A 17,571-nucleotide genomic window follows, 5' to 3' on the forward strand; every position below is an offset into this window, starting at 1 on the left:
CCTATTGATAAAGAAAGAACTGCTTTGTCAGATGGGTACTAATCTTAAGAACCTTACCCTGTAAATCCTTCACTGTATTGCTTGAAATACAATCCATGGAAGAATTATTCATACTTCAGTCGGTTGGCTAGACTTCATAAGGTTACTTCAAAAACAAAAGGATACCCTCGATTCCTAAAGCCAAGCACAAGTTCTAAGTGGATAAGCCAATTTCATCTGTGGAATAGTTCCATGTGCCCTCACTGTCTGACTTTGCAAAGATGGTAGAACTAGAGATTTGAATTGCAAATTCTCTGTCACAGCCAAGGTAAGGACAGCTGAAGTAGTGGCATTTCCAGTTTGAAATATACAAGTTCTTAAGGCCCTTCCATATGTGAGTGTAATTTGAAAATATCCCATTTCAGAAAACAGAAAAAAATTGAAGCAAGCAGGGCAGTCCATCTGCCTCGGCTTGCAAGGTCATCAGGTTTTATAGGATTGTTTCGGCCATCTTTGTAGAACAAGTGGGTTGGACAGAGGTCATAAACTTTTCAAAGCTCAGCAGCTAACTAGGAAGGCAGGCCGCAAGGCTGCTGGAGTGTGTCGTGACGCTCACTCATGCACCCAGAGTTCCAGACTCTCAAACTTTCCTATCAGTGGATCATCTGACCTGTGTGTATTTCAGGACCTGACAGTGGAGACGGATGGTCAAAGTCTTCACGGGTGTTTGTTTGAGAGCATGTGTATGGTTCACCTGGAGTCTATGTCCTTTTGTGTCTGTGTCCTCTGGACTTGGTGTGTTTACGTCTGTTGTAGGGAGATGTTCAGCCTCCTCAGCTGCAGAGGTTTTATTTGTGAGCCCCCACTTTAGTGGGGGACACAGTAAGCTACATAGACCTGGCTCCTGCGAGGTTGGAGGAGATACTCTTTCTTGCTGTGAGTCAGGGACCTCATGTACACGATCACATTGAATTTCCACAGCAATCTATGAAGACAGTATTGTTAACACCTTCAACAAGTGACCCAGTGACTGTCAGAGTGTGGTGTGACTTGTCCCAGACCTCATAGCTACTACGCCAGAGGCAGGGTGGAAGTTGGAAGTAGTAAATACTGGCTCCAGGACCCTCGTTCTGAGTCATACCATTTTTTTTCAAAGACCAAATGGTCCAGAAGAAGTGTTTAATGACAAGTGTCACAGAAACATCTGCATGTGAGGAATACCTGGGAGCCATGGTTCAGAAGCAGCTGTTCTAGCCGCTTGTTCCCAGGCTTTTGCATTGGTTGGATCCTTTCCCTGACTGGAAATGCTTTCAGATCTTTTCTTTCCTGGCCCCTTAGCTTTCTGCCCCTCGGATCTCGTATGGTCAGAGAGCTTCAGAAAGACCCTCGCAGACAGCATCTCATAAAGTTATCTTTTTCTCTAGTATTTTATCATTTCACTCATCCTGATCTGGATTCTTTGGGTTGCTTACGACTTGGGTGTTGCCTGGTTTATTGTGTTTATGCGGTTTTGTGGAACTCCCTAGGCCTCAATCTGGGCCCCTTGAGAGCAGAGTTTCCGATAGCTCCATTTTTAGTGCACTGGAAACCCTTGCAGAAAGTATGTCAAATGAATGAACATTATTCCTCTGAACTGGGAGACTGAAATTGGACTACCAGCATTTATTCCTTAAAAAAAAACAAAACAAAACAAAACAAAAACAAAAAAAAACCTACTTAAATTTTTTTTTATGTGCATTGGTGTTTTGCCTGCATATATGTCTGTATGAAGGCGTCAGATCCCCCGGAACTGGAGTTACAGACAGTCATGATCTACCATGTGGGTGCTGGGAATTGATCCAAATCCTCTGGAAGAGGGACTAGTGCTCTTAGTTACTGAGCCATCCCTCCAGCCTCCCAACATTTACTTTTACTGTAAAGCTTCCTCTATAAAATCTTAACCTGGTAAGGTCTAGACTACCTCATATTGGTTTTGTTTATGTTTTGAAGACCTAGTAAAGTATCACCCATATCTGAGGCCTTGTACCATTTGATACTGTTACCCAGGAATACAATTTAAGTGAAAGATGAATACCCAAGAGAATCCCCAGTCTCAATCCTGGGTCCAGACTGGGCAGTGCCACAGAGCTTTTAAAAGGCTGATGTAGTGTCCTACCCACAGAGATTCTGATTTTAGAATCTGGGCTGTGGTTGAGCCACACTGTAAATAATCCCTATAGGATTCTTATGACAACCATGGGTTTTTGTGTTTGCAAAACTTATTCTCTACTTTGGTCCTGATAGGCTTGAGGAAGCCATGGTGAGAGGTGGGGACGAAGTTCATGTTTTGTTGATGGTTCCTGGTAGTGTAGGAGATATTTTCACATCCCTATTATAGGCAGCACTACTAAGTGTCCTGGCTTATGCCCTTTGTGTTGATGGCTCCTTCTGGAACTCTGTCTCACATAATAGACTCTAACCGCTGCCTACACTGAACTGTCCCCCAGTGCTTCACACAGTTCCAGTTGGTGAGCTCCTGCATGGATCCCTTCTGACGTGTCTTGTTGTGTATAGCATCATGCTGTCTTCCCATGTTCACTGCCATGGCTTCCTTCCAACCTCAAACCTCCACACTCTACCCTCTGCCCTGTCCTTTCTCTTGGCCACGTCCCCAGGTCGTAGTTCTTCATTGTTCTTCATGGTTTACTGCCATCTGTCCCAGTGATGCTCCTGGATTCCTTTTCTAGAACTACCAGAGCCACCGACCAAGTGACAGACCAGATCTCTCTCGTACAGGTCTTCGCCAGTACTCACCAGACACTGAAGGTCTATTGGGAAACTTCTCAACTTCTCCACCCCAGCCACAAGCCATGGCCCAAAGTGTGCTCAGTGTGTGCAGATGCTTCCATGCCTTTATTGCTCTGGTGTTACAGTGTCCTCTTAGAGGGTTTTCCTGATGTATTCAATAGTTATTTGCCTCTGATCTCCAGTGTCTAGGAGTACTTCTGTCAAAATTAACTGTTGTTCCTTTCAACGTATTTATGAGTTCTAGTGGTACTTAAATGTCTGTCAAATTGAAGATAGGAAAAGAAGACGTTATTATCAGAGAATAAAATGAGATTCAGGATAATGGAGAAGGGCATCTTAGAGTCTAATTAGTGCAATCTCAAACTTAACTCCAACTTGGATGTGCATAGAAGCCAAAGTGACTGGAGCTAAAAGTCACTTTTGCTTCTCTTGGCTCATGGAAACAGACTTGGTCAACAAACAGCATTGCCTTTACACATGAAGATGTTTTGTGTGGTACTAATGGGGCATGCTGCCCGCCCCTCTCTCTCCCAGTTTGAGATGGTGCAGGCCTGTCAACGAGCAAGGAGGGTGACGATAACTTGAACAGAGGCAGTTCACAGCTATGTGGCTAGGTGGTGGGCGGGAGTGGGGCTGGGGACTGCTAGTTGGTTTGCGTCACCGGTGGTCAGGTAGAGGGCTAGGAAAGTTTAAATTTTTTTTTTTAATAACAATGATTAACATTGGATAAATGCTGACAGGGTACCAGGAACTGGCCGTGACGGGAGGGCCCCTCCCAGGACTCGCCACCCCTTGTGAGCCAAGCTCTCTATGTGGTTTCACATGCAGCAGACGAGCGCCTGAATTATCAAGGCTGGCGAAGAACAGAGGACAAGGTTAGGACTATATTCTTGAGCATATTCTTCCCAGTTCCCGGCCCTCGTACACATCTCTCTGATGCACGCAGCAGTAGGTGTGTATGGCTTTGCATACAAAGTGTGTTTCCCTTGCAAACTCTTTATCCCACTGCCACCTCCGTGAGCCAAGTCCACAATGCCAGTGTAGAGCCAACTCTGCAGGGTGCCATCCCTTCAAGCTCTTTGTTCCTGACCATTGCAGTGGAAAGGCTGGTGAGTTCAGAAATGGACACTGTGAGCTTAAGAACGGGCTGTGGACCTCAGCTGTTCCACGGTGGTGTGCACACCCTAGTTGGAGATCATAGGCAATGCAGGGTATCTTCTGGGACTTTGGGTATCCAGGAAATTGTTACATTGGTTTAAAACTAGGGCTCCTGTTTGATGTGTATGGGTCACATTGTAGTAGTCAGGAGCTTAAGCATTGTTCGAGGCAGATGACTGCCAGCCATCTCTGGGAATGGTTGTTAGAGCTGTTGCTGCTCCCTCTCTGGCCATTTTCCTCTTTTGCTGTGTCCTGCCCCCACTTTCTTTTTCTTTCTTTTTTTTTTTAAAGATTTTTTTAATTTATTTGTTCTATGTGAGTACACTATAGCTGTCTTCAGACACACCAGAAGAAGACATCAGATTACATTATAGATGGTTGTGAGCCACCATGTGGTTGCTGGGAATTGAACTCAGGACCTCAGGAAGAACAGTCAGTGCTCTTAACCACTAAGCCATCTCTCCAGCCCCTGCCCCCACTTTCTTATTCTTTCCTCCTAACCTTTTTTTTCTTCCCTAACTTTACATGTACCTGTGCGCATTGCTTACCCCTGTTGCTGGCTGGCAGGCTCCAGTCTCCTCTTGGAAATAGTCTACAGGATGTTACCACCTGATGGCTTCCTGGTGCAACTGAGCTCTCTGATGCATGAAGGAGAGAGCCACCCCTGACCCCTGACCTCTGACCCAGTCTTGGTTAATTAGAGTACAGGGATTTATTTATAAGCCTCAAGCCTTTGCCAGAAAAGCTGCCCTATCATTGTGGGTAGCACAATTTTGGTCTGGCACTGCAGAAATTCCAGCAGCTAAAGAATTCCAGTCATCTCTGACCGTTTTATCATCATCTGACATTTGACAGTATTTTTTCTGGTGTTTATTGCCAGTCCTTCGATAACAGTCTTTTCCCCTTAATTGTGTCCTCTCCTTCCGTAATGATGAAATGGCTCTCATGCCTCTAACATGGGGCTGTGCTTGTCTATTTGGATTTGCTGTCTATCCAGCAGAATTTCTCTACAGAATCCTGAAGAGGAGAGAGAGAGAGAGAGAGGAACAAACTCTCCATTCATATGTGGTTCCACTAGTGATACCTTTAGACAGCATTTAACTTTTGATGTCTCATGACTTTTTTCAGTTTCTCGTTCTCTGTCTTACCTTTATCTTTCTCTCTCATTTTCTTCCTTAGAGTTAAGAATCATGGCTGCGGGAAAATTTGCAAGCCTTCCCAGAAACATGCCTGTGAATCACCAGTTCCCCTTGGTCTCGTCCATGGACCTCCTGAGCAGCAAGTCCCCTCTCGCTGAGCATCGCACAGACGCCTACCAAGACGTGTCTATACACGGCACTCTTCCACGGAAGAAAAAAGGCCCTCCTCCCATACGGTCCTGTGACAATGCCAGTCACATGGGTACCCTCCCTCATTCCAAATCCCCACGACAGAGCTCGCCTCTGACCCAGAACATCATCCAGGAAAACCCACTGTCAGACTGGAAAGGGGACAGCTTCACCTTCAGGTAACCCCTGTCATTTCCTGAGTGAAAATCGTCTTTCTCAATGTTAAATGTATGCAAAGCTATATGAGTCCCATCTTCCCATTCTCTCTTCCCTCCGTCCATCCTTCCTTCTGCTTGGTGTATGTAAAGCCCGGGATCCTCGACACCAGAAGGAAGAACGGACAGAAGGACCACACTTGAGGCGGGGGCTGGACTATTGAACTGCATCTGTAGCCCAAGAGGATAGCGTGGCTTGGGCGGAGCCATCACTGCACCTTAGCATCCCCAGCTCAGCCAGCCCGCTGTATTTGACCTTTCTTTCCCCATCTCTCTCCTCCTTTAGTATTAGTGAAGTGAGCCAAAAGTCTCATTTTCTAATAAACTTATTTTATTGAAACATTTTACATGTGCCTTTCAAGGATAAGAATTCTGATTTAGACTATGTAACCACAGCATATAAGTATGGTTTTCTTAAAAAATAATCCCGTATCATCTAATATTTGAGATTTAAAAATCTAACTTGCTGCAATAAGACCCTTCAAAGGATTTTGAAAATTAAAAAAAAAGAAAATAACCATAGTATTGAATTCTGAACTACATCCATTTATTTCTGTAGCAGTGCCAAGGCATATTATAAGTTGGGATCCATATTTTCTTTAGTTGCCAGTATGCCAAAATAATATTTTGTGTGGCTGCATTACCAAATCAGCTTTATGATATTTCTGGGGAGGACTGGTGTCTCCCTGCTGAAGGCCAGGGCTCTGGGTAAGTAGACTTCATGGCTGCAAATGCTGTGGAGTTCATCATGGCTGGGCTCTGATTGGCTTCAGCTTGTTAGAACCAGTCTGGGAACTGTGCTCCTTTCCCTTCAGATCAGCAGCATGTGATGGTATCGGGTAAAGAACAGGGCGGTTTCTGCCCTTATCTTGTCGTCTGATCTTATAGCAAAGAAAGCTACTCTGATCCTGGGTCACGTTTTTGCTTCTATCTGTATGTGGAACACCTATGTTCATTAGAGTATATCGATTTTTATAGGCCCCAGGGTTTTGGTAGGAAAATTCTCCCCAGTCCTATTGAGTACTTAAAGATTTGGTCCAGCATTGAAGATACTCTAGCAGCCAAAGAATATAGCATCTACTTTCATCCTTTTGCATCTGAAGCAACTACGTTGCTCAACTGCATTTCAGTGAAAGATTAAGTAAGACAACTGAATACAAAGAGCTGTAGAAGACATGGGCTGACATGCTGGCTCCTATGGGCACGGGCAGCTATTGCTTTGTGTTTGTAAAGGTCTTTAAAGAGGTGATCATTTTTGACTTGAGCTCACTTCATGAGCATAGGCTCCCCAAAATCAAAGAGCTGGAGCTGGGAGCAAGTTTGGTGTGTTTGCACACCCCAAAGAAAGTTGGTGTGGCCTACAACTGGAGTGGGTTGAGACGTGAACAGTAGGTTAATTGGGGCCCGAGGACTTAGGCAGACAGGAGTGAAGCATCAATTTCAGTTTCACAATAAGAAACTAAGAGGGAAACAGGTGAAGCCCAGACATTCCCCACCGACAGTACTTAGAAAACCCTGAAGTGTTTTTAATATCAGATCTCAGATGCTTATCCTGTGGCCTGGAAAGCCGAGGACCTCCTCTGGGAAACCCAGCTGTGTGGCTTCCTAACATAAAGAGCCTTTCAGGCATGGGTGAAGATGTCTGCCAGAAGCAAGCACCTATCACTGTCAGGCTGCAAGATGCAGATAAACTGGCTGTTCCTATTGACTCACTGGGTAGCGCGTTTTCTTAACTAATCTCTTCTTCAGCTAGGGATCCACCAGGTACCAGACACAGACAGTTCACAGAGCCACACCTTAAAGCTGTGAGGTCCTCCCTGACCAAATTCCAGCTCACACAGGGGAGGACTGCAGAGCGGGGTTGCCGGGCTGGAGGTAGCAGCAGAATCTCTCCTATCTCCAGGAAATTCTTCACAAACACCCACAGTCCAAACCGCTAGCCTGTAGGGAGCCCAAAGCTTTTTTATTGGAAAATTGACTCGGTCAGAGGTCAGTGCTCTGGAAGCGATCCTCACAGGGTGGGTGTGAGGCCTGGGTTTGAAGTCCTAGATGCAGAAGAATTAACAAGTCCTGCTGACCTAGGGCTTGTTTATTGTTCAAGGTCTCACTAATCTAAATTCGTATTTTCTTTTCACTCAAAAACTCATTTAAGATCAATACAAGAAGTACCAGATACATATCCTGCACCAGTCACACCGAGCGGGAAGCCTACGCTGTGCCAGCCAGAGGCTCATGAAGCCTGGTCAGTTTAGACTCATTATCAACAGATTCATTTTCCAATATGTTTTCTTTTAAAACAAACAAACAAACAACTGTCGATTTTTAAGAGTTTGAGTATATGGTTTGTTTTTCTTCTTTTAAAAATATTCCAGCAAGATAATGAACTGCCTCAATTTATTTTTGAAATAAATCATGATATGGGGAAGGATTTTTGTACAGGAGAAGTTAGAACTGAGGAGCAGCAATGAGAACCCAAGGTACTAGAGACACAGTGAGAGGTGGTACTCCTGCAGTGGAAGGGAACTAGGCAAACACACTGTTCGGTTCGGCTCACAGTAACCTAGCCACAACTTTGTCCCCTCACATGTGTTGATGTGGCAGTGGCAGGTCCTCGAGTTCATCGTAGACTACCTGTTCCAGTGTACCTCACCTACACATAGAAGGCAACGACGAGCGCCTCTATGCCTTGCAAATCCTTCATCTGAGCTTTTGCTTTCTGGAGTTTCAGTTGCCCACTACCAGCTGTCAGCTAAACGATTAGATAGAACATTTCTAGAAATAATTTAGGAATTGTCAGTGTGAGCCATTGAGTAGTATGAAGAAACCTCACTATGTTCTGATCCGTCCCACTCAGGACAAGAATCATGTCCTAGTGTAGTGTCCCCAAATTATATTGGGTACCCTCTCTCCCCCCAGAATTAGTCTCATAGAAGCCATTTTGACTGTTGTGATATGACAATGTTGCGTTCAGGTTGTCATTTCTTTCTTGACTTCATAATGGCATCGAAACGTTAGAGTAGTAATGTTGGCAATTCTGATATGCCAAAGAGCAGCTCTATTGAAAGTTTTTAATAGAAAAGTTGTATGTTGAAAGTGCCAAGATATGCTGTATATTATTATGCTTGTAATGATTCGGTATTGCTGTCATTCTCTTACTATGCCTGATTTATAAATTATACTTTGCCAAAGCTGTGTGTCTAGGACAAAAAATGTGGAGTCCAGTACTCTCTGTAACTTCTAACACTGCTGGGAGATAAGGGGACTACTGTATTCTGAATTGTTGCAGATTTGCTGTTTTTACAGCGAACATGCTTAGATTATTAATCATTAAACTGTGACTTTTATTGTAATTGAAAATGAATTGGACTACCGTCCCATGAGAGAGGCCTTGAACAAAGTAGACAGAGTCTCCCTTGAGACCTAAAAGTTTACAGTTCTTAAACTGATATATCTCATATCCTCCCTCTATGAACAAGGGTGTTATTTATAGCTCTTAAATTTTACAACTTTAAAATATCTTAAAGGACTTGGTAGTATAGGAGATGGATCTCTGAGTTTGAGGCCAACCTGGTCTACAGAGTGAGTTCCAAGACAGCCAGAGCTACACAGACAAACCCTGTCTCAAAACCAAAGTTGCAGCTGCCAGCGCCTCTGAACTGTCTGCTTGAACGAAAGAGGGGAGTCTCCCATCTAATACCCTAACACCTCAGACATTAGCTTTGGGGAGAATAGAGCCTCAGTTGCCGAGAGTCAGAAGTTGGAAAAGGACGTTGCTCTTCTCTTTTGGAGACCATATCTCTTAGCTTTCTTATTGTCTTGGCTGCCCTTGGATGTACTTGTGGTTTTGAAAAGTGGCCAAAGCCAGAAGCCAGAGAGTCCTTAAGCCTGCTGCTTGATGTCACAGGGGAGCCTTTGTTCTAGATGCACAGCCAGGCTTCTCCAAGAGGCCTGCAGACAGGATTTCCTTTGACATTAGCGTCATTAGGTTGCTGTCCCTTTGGTTCATTTATCTTCATGGATGGATTTGTGTTTGAATCTAGAACTCTCCTTGGGCGGAGAGCAGCCGGGTTCCTGTGGGGTTGCCAGGATAGCGTAGAGATCGGGGCCCAGGCCCTTTTCCTGCCTGTGGGTATGTGGAGGCATACATTCCTTGGAACAGCTGTGAGGGACTAATTCCTTCCCCATCTTGTGCTGTGAGCACGTGTGGAAGGACAATGTGGGGTTTCATGAGTTTGCATGAAGGATTGTGACTGACTCGGCACAAGTGTCACTGACAGCAGCCACAAATCTACACCATTGTTCCTGGTAGAAGCCAGCTTACTTTCCCAGGCAGTGACCAACCCATTGTCACCACATCTGCTCTTTAGAGAGGTGGAGTTAGGGGTGGGGTGGGGAATCAAGCCCAGGATTCATGCAGATTTTTCTCTAAAAATCATCTCAAAGACCTGACTTGGGCTGTCAGTGCTCTTGTCTGAAATATTCTCCAACTATGGCTTTCTCCTCAACAAAGCAAGATGCTGTCCCAGACATGCCAGTAAACCAGCCTTTTCTTTCAAAGATTGGACCCGGAAGATCTGCTGCGTGCCAGTGTCTGTAGTTTACACATGTCACACCTGCAGGCTGCAGACATTCCGTATGCAGAGGGAAAACTGGCTTTTGAGTTTTAAGAATACATTTAGTAGATTAATAGATGCTATTTAGTAAAAGGTCCTTTCATCCGATGACTAGGGTAACAATGACTTTTTAAACAGCTCTAAGCAAAAGAATGTCTCTAGAGAAGAACACCCAGTAGGTTGAGTTTTAACTAACATTTGGAGGTGCCTTCTTGATGTGGGTCATCGCAGCTGTTGTGGATGGGCTACTGATATCCCAGAAATGGTACAAGGCCTGGCTCTGGTAGTCCCTGGTGTGCTGAGGCTAGGAACAGCTGGGTCGGAGGTGGTGAGCCTGGTCCCCTATCTTAGATGCTTCTATCTTGAAGGAGAACAGAGAATGAGCTGCCTGGAGGTCTCCCAGCTGCCTGATGGTAGCCCTAAATTCTGTCCTGACAAGAAAGTGAAGGGTTGGGATCTCTGCATTCCCAGCTGTTCTGGGAGAAAGGAAAGGATTTTTTTTTTTTTTCCTTTTAAACTGATGGTAAACCACAACTAAGAAAATATCCAGAGTGTGACACAATGCAGTCCTTGTCTAGTGGGACTTCTTAGGTGTCACCCCTCCCCCAAGGCAGACCTGTTCTAACTCAGGCTCTCTCCAGGCTCACCCGTGCTGCTTGGGAAGGACCAGGCTTTAATCTTAGTGGTTTATCTCCCACAGTATCTGCTAAGGCACATTGTAAATGGATCCACAGCTACACTGGTGAATCTGCCAGCCATCCCAGCTGGCCAGGACATGCACACCAGAGAATTCCTAGTTGGTCTTGTTCACTGGGGACTGAGTGGCCTGCACACCCTGGGGTTACAGCCATTTCTACAGGTTTTGACAGTCATCACCCAGTCTGGCCTACAAAATTGGAAGCAGAAACTCAAGTGCTCTCTCTCTCTTTAGGTGCCCCAAAGACACAAGCTCCTATTGCTTTATTGAAGGGTTGTGCTTATATGGAGGACTGAGGAACCGTCTAGCCTGTGAGATCTATAGTTCCAGATTTCCCTTCAAATAGATATCGGATCAGACTGACTCTTGAAGTCAGTATAACCCCTAACAGGGATGAGCTAGAGGCCTCTGTTCAGATCCCCACTTCTGCCACATATTAGCTATGTGACCGAAGACATTTTTAAATTAGGAAATTGGTTTGAAAATAATCCACCCTGGGGCATGCTGTGATGGTTAACGGGTCCCAAAATATGTCTCTAAACGTCAGCATTCTAGCTTTCACAGTGAAGCCCAAGCCAGCTGCTGGACACCTGCTTAGAGTAGGGCACAGATTTGCTCTTAGCTCTCACCTAGTCCCTAGCAGTCAGTACCTTGGCTGCTCAGCTCTCCTGGGACACCTGACTCTGAAGAAGTTCATGTTTCCCTGACTGTCAGCAGCCAGACCTGGTAGGCTTTGTGCTCTGAGTCCACTATTTTACTCTCCTGAGTTGCCACATTCTTAGTGGGTAGCTCAAACAGGGATGGAGGAGGAGGGGTTCAGGCTGGTTGATTTCCTTCCTTCCTCCTGGAAGGCAAGAGCAGGGAGGCTCCCAATCCCCCTGTGTAACCAGAGATCATGCCTGTAGCTATAGTGGGAGAAAGTTTCCCACACATTGATGGTGGCTACTAGGCTTTCATTATCTAGGTCTGCCTTACAGCAAGGTGCTTCAGCCACATGCTCCCTGTTTGAGGGTGAAACAGTCATGCGGGGTAGGAGAATGCTAGCACGCCCATTCATTCACACGCTAAACAGGGCCTGGCTCACCGGGTGGACTGAAGCAGTCTCTGCCTGATTTGTTCTTGTACTTAATGTTAGCCTGCTGTTCATTCGTCAGTGCAGTTTCTTTTTAAAGATTTATTTATTTATTTATTTGTTTGTCTGTCTGTCTATCTATCTATCTATCTATCTATCTATCTATCTATCTATCTATGTGTATGAGTACACTATATATTCAGACACATCAGAAGAGGGCGTCAGATCCCATTACAGATGGTTGGGAGCCACCATGTGGTTGCTGGGAATTGCATTCAAGTCCTCTGGAAGAGCAGTCTATGCTCCTAACCGCTGAGCCATCTCTCCAGCCCCCATCATCTGTGCATTTTCCATCGTGTTGGGGACCAGTGCTCAGCGGAGAAGAAAATAGATGGCCCCTGTCCTTAGGGAGCATCCAGTTTAGGGGTCCTGGGACAAAAGAAGTCATATCAAGAATATACCATCAGAGGAGCCTGGCTTAGATGGGTTTAGCTCCCAGACAGCTTCTCTGGGAGAGGGAACACTTGGAAGTTAAAAACTTAAAAAAAAAAAAAAAAAAAAAAAAAAAACATAAAACACTTTACTCGGAGTTTTTATGTTGCCACATATTGAAAGGTAACATCTTTGAACTGGGCTAGATATAAATACTACTAAAATTAATTCTACCTGTTGATCTTTTTTTTTTTTTTAAACTTATTAGGAAACTTTAATTACCTATGCCATCCAATGGAGTGTTTTCACTGGACATCACCGATCTAGACCTTGGCTACAGAGTTTAGATTTCCTCTGCATGCAGAGGGGAACCTTTGAACCACACAGGTTGGGGTTGTAGAAGATCCCTGCCCCCATCACCCTCACTTCCACCTCACCCCCTCTGTGGAAGACCAACTTTTGGGGTAGAGGGTTGGGAGGGGACAGGAAGTAGTTCTGCTTTTGAATAACAAAGGAGACAAAGAGGGTGGATTCGAGATACATTTTAATGAGAGCTAATGTATGTCTGTAATCCCAGATCTTGTGAGGCTGAAGCGGAGGATCTTAACTGTAAAGCCTGTCTGGGTTAGATGGAAACATTTGATCTAGAACAAACAAACAAAAAATACATTCTTGTTTGTAGAGGCGGCAAGTGTACAGGGGGCTGAGTGAGGTGAGGTCGGGTCGGGTCAGGTATGGCTTTGGGAGTGGAAGGTGGGAGGTGGGGTGGGAGATGGGCTCATTACTATGATGGGAGACATAGGAGGGAAGTGCCATTAGTTTGATTGGGTGTTTTTCTTCTGGGAAGGTGGTAGCTGATCTCTGAGAATGGAAACATGTTTGTGGTTGGCCATATTGGAGGCACAGAGATGGTGAACCTTCTCAGTATACAGGCAGTTGGCATTATGAACCTGAAGCTGTAGGGAATGGTGTAGTCTAGAAATGTCCACACTGAATTGAAATTAAAGCCACAAAAGTAAATATTGTCACCAAAGAACAGACTTTATAAAGAGAGGTCTCCCTGGGATCCAGTCTGCAGGAATCACAGCATAGTTCATCCTAGAATTAGCAAAAGAAGCTGAGTTTGCAGATAGAGAAATTAATTAGGATCTGAGGAGGGTAATTCAAAGAAAGACATGACCTCCCCTTTTAAGAAAAAAAAATAGTTGAAAAAATAATTTTTTTTTCCTGTCATGTAGCTCTGGCTATCTTGGAACTTGCTGTGTAGCTCAGGCTGGCCTCAAACTCAGAGAGATCTGCCTGTCCACGCCTCTGCTGGGATAAGAGGGTGTACACTGCCAGGCCTGGCTCAAGATTCAGTCTTAATACGCTTTTGATAAAATAAACCACACTGTTTTAATTGACTTTTTTCAATAAACACTTTTTATTCGGTTAAAGCAGACATGCCTCCAGAGGTCACCGCACCTGTGGACCCGTGTCTGTATCTCAGTGAGAATTCCTGAACGGCCCTGGCTGTTCAAGCTGATCATCCCAGATGATCCAGATGTTCCTGTCCATGCTGACGCTAAGGACAAGCCTGAGTATGACCCAATATAAAATCATAAACATACTTACAAGCACGGCCGCTGTGTGCTTTGATAACTAGATGGTTTGCTGAATGAGCGTCAGCATGTAGATGACAGTATCATGATGTGTTGTCCAAAGGTTAGGCGTGCCTGTGTTGGCGGTCAGGAGTGATCAGGAAGACATGGCAGCTGTTTCCCCTTAAGAACAACTGTCTGCTCTAGAAGGCAGGCCTATATCTGGTTAGATGAAACTTTTTTCTGAGAGGTCTTGACATTAATTTTTTTAATTACTTTTATTTTGCCTTTGAATTAGTTAAGAGGAAACCTCAGCAAATGTACTCTTTTAGAAGGGTGTGGAGAAGACGGAAGGGTGGAGGGCAGGGCAAATGGGACAGGCCAGACGAAGCCGCTGCTTCCATCAAAGGTGCTGTGTTTGGGCTTTGATAGCTGACCGGTCCCCAGTGCCAGACCCTGTGTGCCTGCCAGGAGGCATAATGGCCTTGAGACAGGTTTATTTTTGTTTTTGGGCTTTTGTGGTTTGGTTTGGTTTTGTTCTTACTCCATTCAGTCTGGAGACCTCCAGTTTAAAATTTCAGCAGTGACCTTTAGCTTAATGCTGTCACTGGGGTTCTGCTGGGCACAAGTAAACCCCAGCTTTGTGGTTTATCAACCAGTACCTGCTGAGTATCAGTCTCGGGTTCCAGTGTCAGATTCTGTCAGTTCACTGTAGCACAGGAAACAGATGCTTGTTGGAGCTGGATTTTTTTTTTTTTTTACTCAGGCATATTTTCTGATGGGCTAGGAACTGACTTAAGTAGAAATTGGCCGTTGGAGAGAAAGAACCAACTTTAGAAAGACTCATCCTTCCAAGGAAGGGTATGTGCCCACATCTCTGGACTATAAAAAGAAAGATTCCCAAGGCTGAACGTGATGGTGAGCCTGGGCCCATGGATTCAGGCTCAGTACAGGAAACCATTTAGCGAAACTAAAGTAAGAGCCCTCTGGCCCAGAAAGATGAGGAGAACATGTGATCGTCCAGGTGTCTCTACCGTCGAAGGGTTTGTATAAAAGGTCACTTCTAGCCTGCACACACTTGTTTAAAGGATTGCCCCCCTGTAAACACACACACACACACACACACACACAGAGAGAGAGAGAGAGAGAGAGAGAGAGAGAGAGAGAGAGAGAGAGAGAGTGTTAAACCAGAGAACCTTCATGTTTTCATTCATAGCTCATTGAACCACCATCAATTGCCAGGCTAGGGCCGGAGACCAGAGGTCCATAGAGAGGCAAAGTCTTTGTCCTGAGAAGCTCATAGGTCATAGAGCAAGAGATGCTGCTCTTGAGCCATCTGACTTTCCCATCCCTGTTCTCTTCAACTTTGCTTACTGACCTAACTTCCTACCCACTAGAAGCCCTTTGTGTCGCTCAGCGAATCCTTCTGACTTCTGACCCTAACATCTGTCTAGGTGTCCCATGAACACACCCCAACCTGGTGTGGAGATAGTATTTAATAGATAACCTTTCCCTACGGGCCTGCCTCTACTGTGCTACCATTTGTGCTCCGCATCCCAACCTTGGACCTGGATCCCAGGAAAGGTCAGGCCATGCAACTAGGTAACAGAGGTATCACCTGGAGTACGGAGCAAGTGGGGCTGTGCAAAAGGCCACAGGCAACAAAGGAGCTTTCAGAAGTGATGTTTGGAATAGCAAGAGCACAGAGAGGAAGGTGAGAGAGAAACCAGATAGTTGGCTTCTGTCCTGCCCACTCGCAGGGTGGGGACAAAAAATAACTGCTTTGATTGGAAGGGGGAGTGGGTGGGAAATGTAAAAGCAGAATGTCTGTCCTGGAGTCCACAAGGCCAGAGTAAAAGGTCTCAGGGATCAAGGAGACAGAATAGGAGCTGAGGCCATCACCCAAGTACTGTCACTGCAGGGAATATTGGGCTGACAAAAAAATTTCAGCAAAGAACGAGTGGATAGTATTATTATTATTATTATTATTATTATTATTATTATTATCATCATCATCATCATTAATTTGTTGTTGTCTGTCTTTTAAAGAAAGCAGGGAGTTAAAATTAGTATGCAAATTGTACTGAGGTTTTCATATGTTGAGGTGAGGGACATTTCAGGTGTGGACCTGGCAGCTGGGAGGGGACCAATTACTGAGAGGGGGGAAGTGAGAAAGGAAAAGGGGGAGGGTCCTTAGCTTTGTTGGGAGATTTTCCTAGGGGGAGATGGTGGTGGCTAGATTATGAAGATGAAGACTTAATGTTTGGGGTGTGACAAGTTGCAGATCCACATATGTCTCCAGGGACTTCCTTTTAGTAAAGTCAGCAGGGCTGCTCTAGGCTTACTGGGATGAACGTCTATAGGTATATTAAGAAAGCATGCAAATGCCAGCCATTGGTACCATCCTTAGGGAGAGATTCGGCTCCATGATGGTATATGAATATACTGAGTCCCATTCTTATCAATTAAAAAAAGCCATTTTGACGGTAATATTGTCATAGTGGTCACCTGGGTGCCTGACACAGATTTTAGAGGTATTAGGATGTCCAATGATAGATATGAGATACAAAAAAAGCGTGTGCATATTCTCAAACAACACACCGAATTTAATTAGCAAGAACTTTGTAGGGAAAGACAAAGACTTACACTGGAAGTCTAAACCCATTAATTATAAAGTAAGCTACAAAGTAAAAATATGGGGTTCAGATTAACCTCTTGCCCTGAAAACTATCCTAGTAGTTGGGTCACTGTGGCCTCAGGGTGAGTCACTGCCATGTTACAGTTGTCAAGAGCATTACTGTGATTTTAGGGGCAAACTGAAGTTCAATATTCAGACCAAGAAAGGGCGTCACACAGGGCTGCCCAGGTCACATATGGTGGGTGGTTTTAACTCTGACCTCAGAAGTGCTGGATGATTCCTTTGGGACCTTTCTGCGGTGAAGACCTGTTGATCTAATTTTTAAGGAATAGACCGTATGTCCTTTGGTATTGGTTCTGAGGTGACTCTGTTGTCCTGTGTTGACACAATGAGCGTATTAAAACGTCCTCGCTTGAATCCTGTCAACAGCTGGTGGCACGCGCAGCGGCACCGTGCGTCAGCATGCTGGGACAGAGAAGGAGTCTCTTCTCGATTGTTTTTGCAAGCCGATGTGACGAAGAAATCTCTGGAAACAAGTCCTTGTGCCAGCAGCTGCATCCGTTTTGAACTTTGCAAAGGCCGATTCAGATAGTATTTCTCAGAACCATTATTGCTTCTCAGTATAATTAATCTCAGTATCAAAAGAATAAAGAGAGAGAGAGAAAAAAATCTTGTTAGTCTGGGCACAGCTAATATTTCCTCCAAGTTGTCACTATGTCCCTCACCTGCTCAGGGCTGGATTTTGTCCTTTTGTTGAGACAGTAGCTATATGGTCCCAGGTTGGCCTTGAACTCATGACCCCCCTCCCCAGCCTTCCAAATGCTGGGGTTGCAAGTGCAGAGCACTATAGGCAGCATCTGCCCTCTGTGAAACACCTGTTTCTCCTTATTTTCCCAGTCAGCAGATGGAAATTATCCCATGGTAAACTATCCTCTGGGTTACTGTTCTCCCCGGCATTCAAACACGCACACAGATACTGACGCTCAGTAGGCACAGCATGCCAACATCACTTCAGAAGCATCTGGTCTGTGGTGTGGGGAGGGAGGCAAGTCTCTGGACTTGGGGATGGGTA

The 17,571-nt window shown here is 45.0% G+C and overlaps 1 protein-coding gene across 2 annotated transcripts in view; it reads left to right on the top strand.

Moving 5' to 3' along the window:
• The window catches only part of BCAR3 (BCAR3 adaptor protein, NSP family member), a gene marked incomplete at its 5' end in the record, with an annotated part of 105,253 nt that overhangs the window by 1,438 nt on the left and 86,244 nt on the right, over nt 1-17,571 (top strand). The window contains 2 exons of one of the 2 annotated variants that reach the window (XM_080916289.1): nt 3,507-3,641; nt 5,104-5,431. In XM_080916289.1, coding sequence (XP_080772415.1) covers nt 5,115-5,431 — 317 coding nt within the window. The remainder of the gene's footprint in view (nt 1-3,506; nt 3,642-5,103; nt 5,432-17,571) is intronic. The other variant, XM_080916290.1, reaches the window with a different exon arrangement.

Source organism: Micromys minutus (genome assembly GCF_963924665.1).
Source record: "Micromys minutus genome assembly, chromosome: 4".
Taxonomy (NCBI): Eukaryota; Metazoa; Chordata; class Mammalia; order Rodentia; family Muridae; genus Micromys; species Micromys minutus.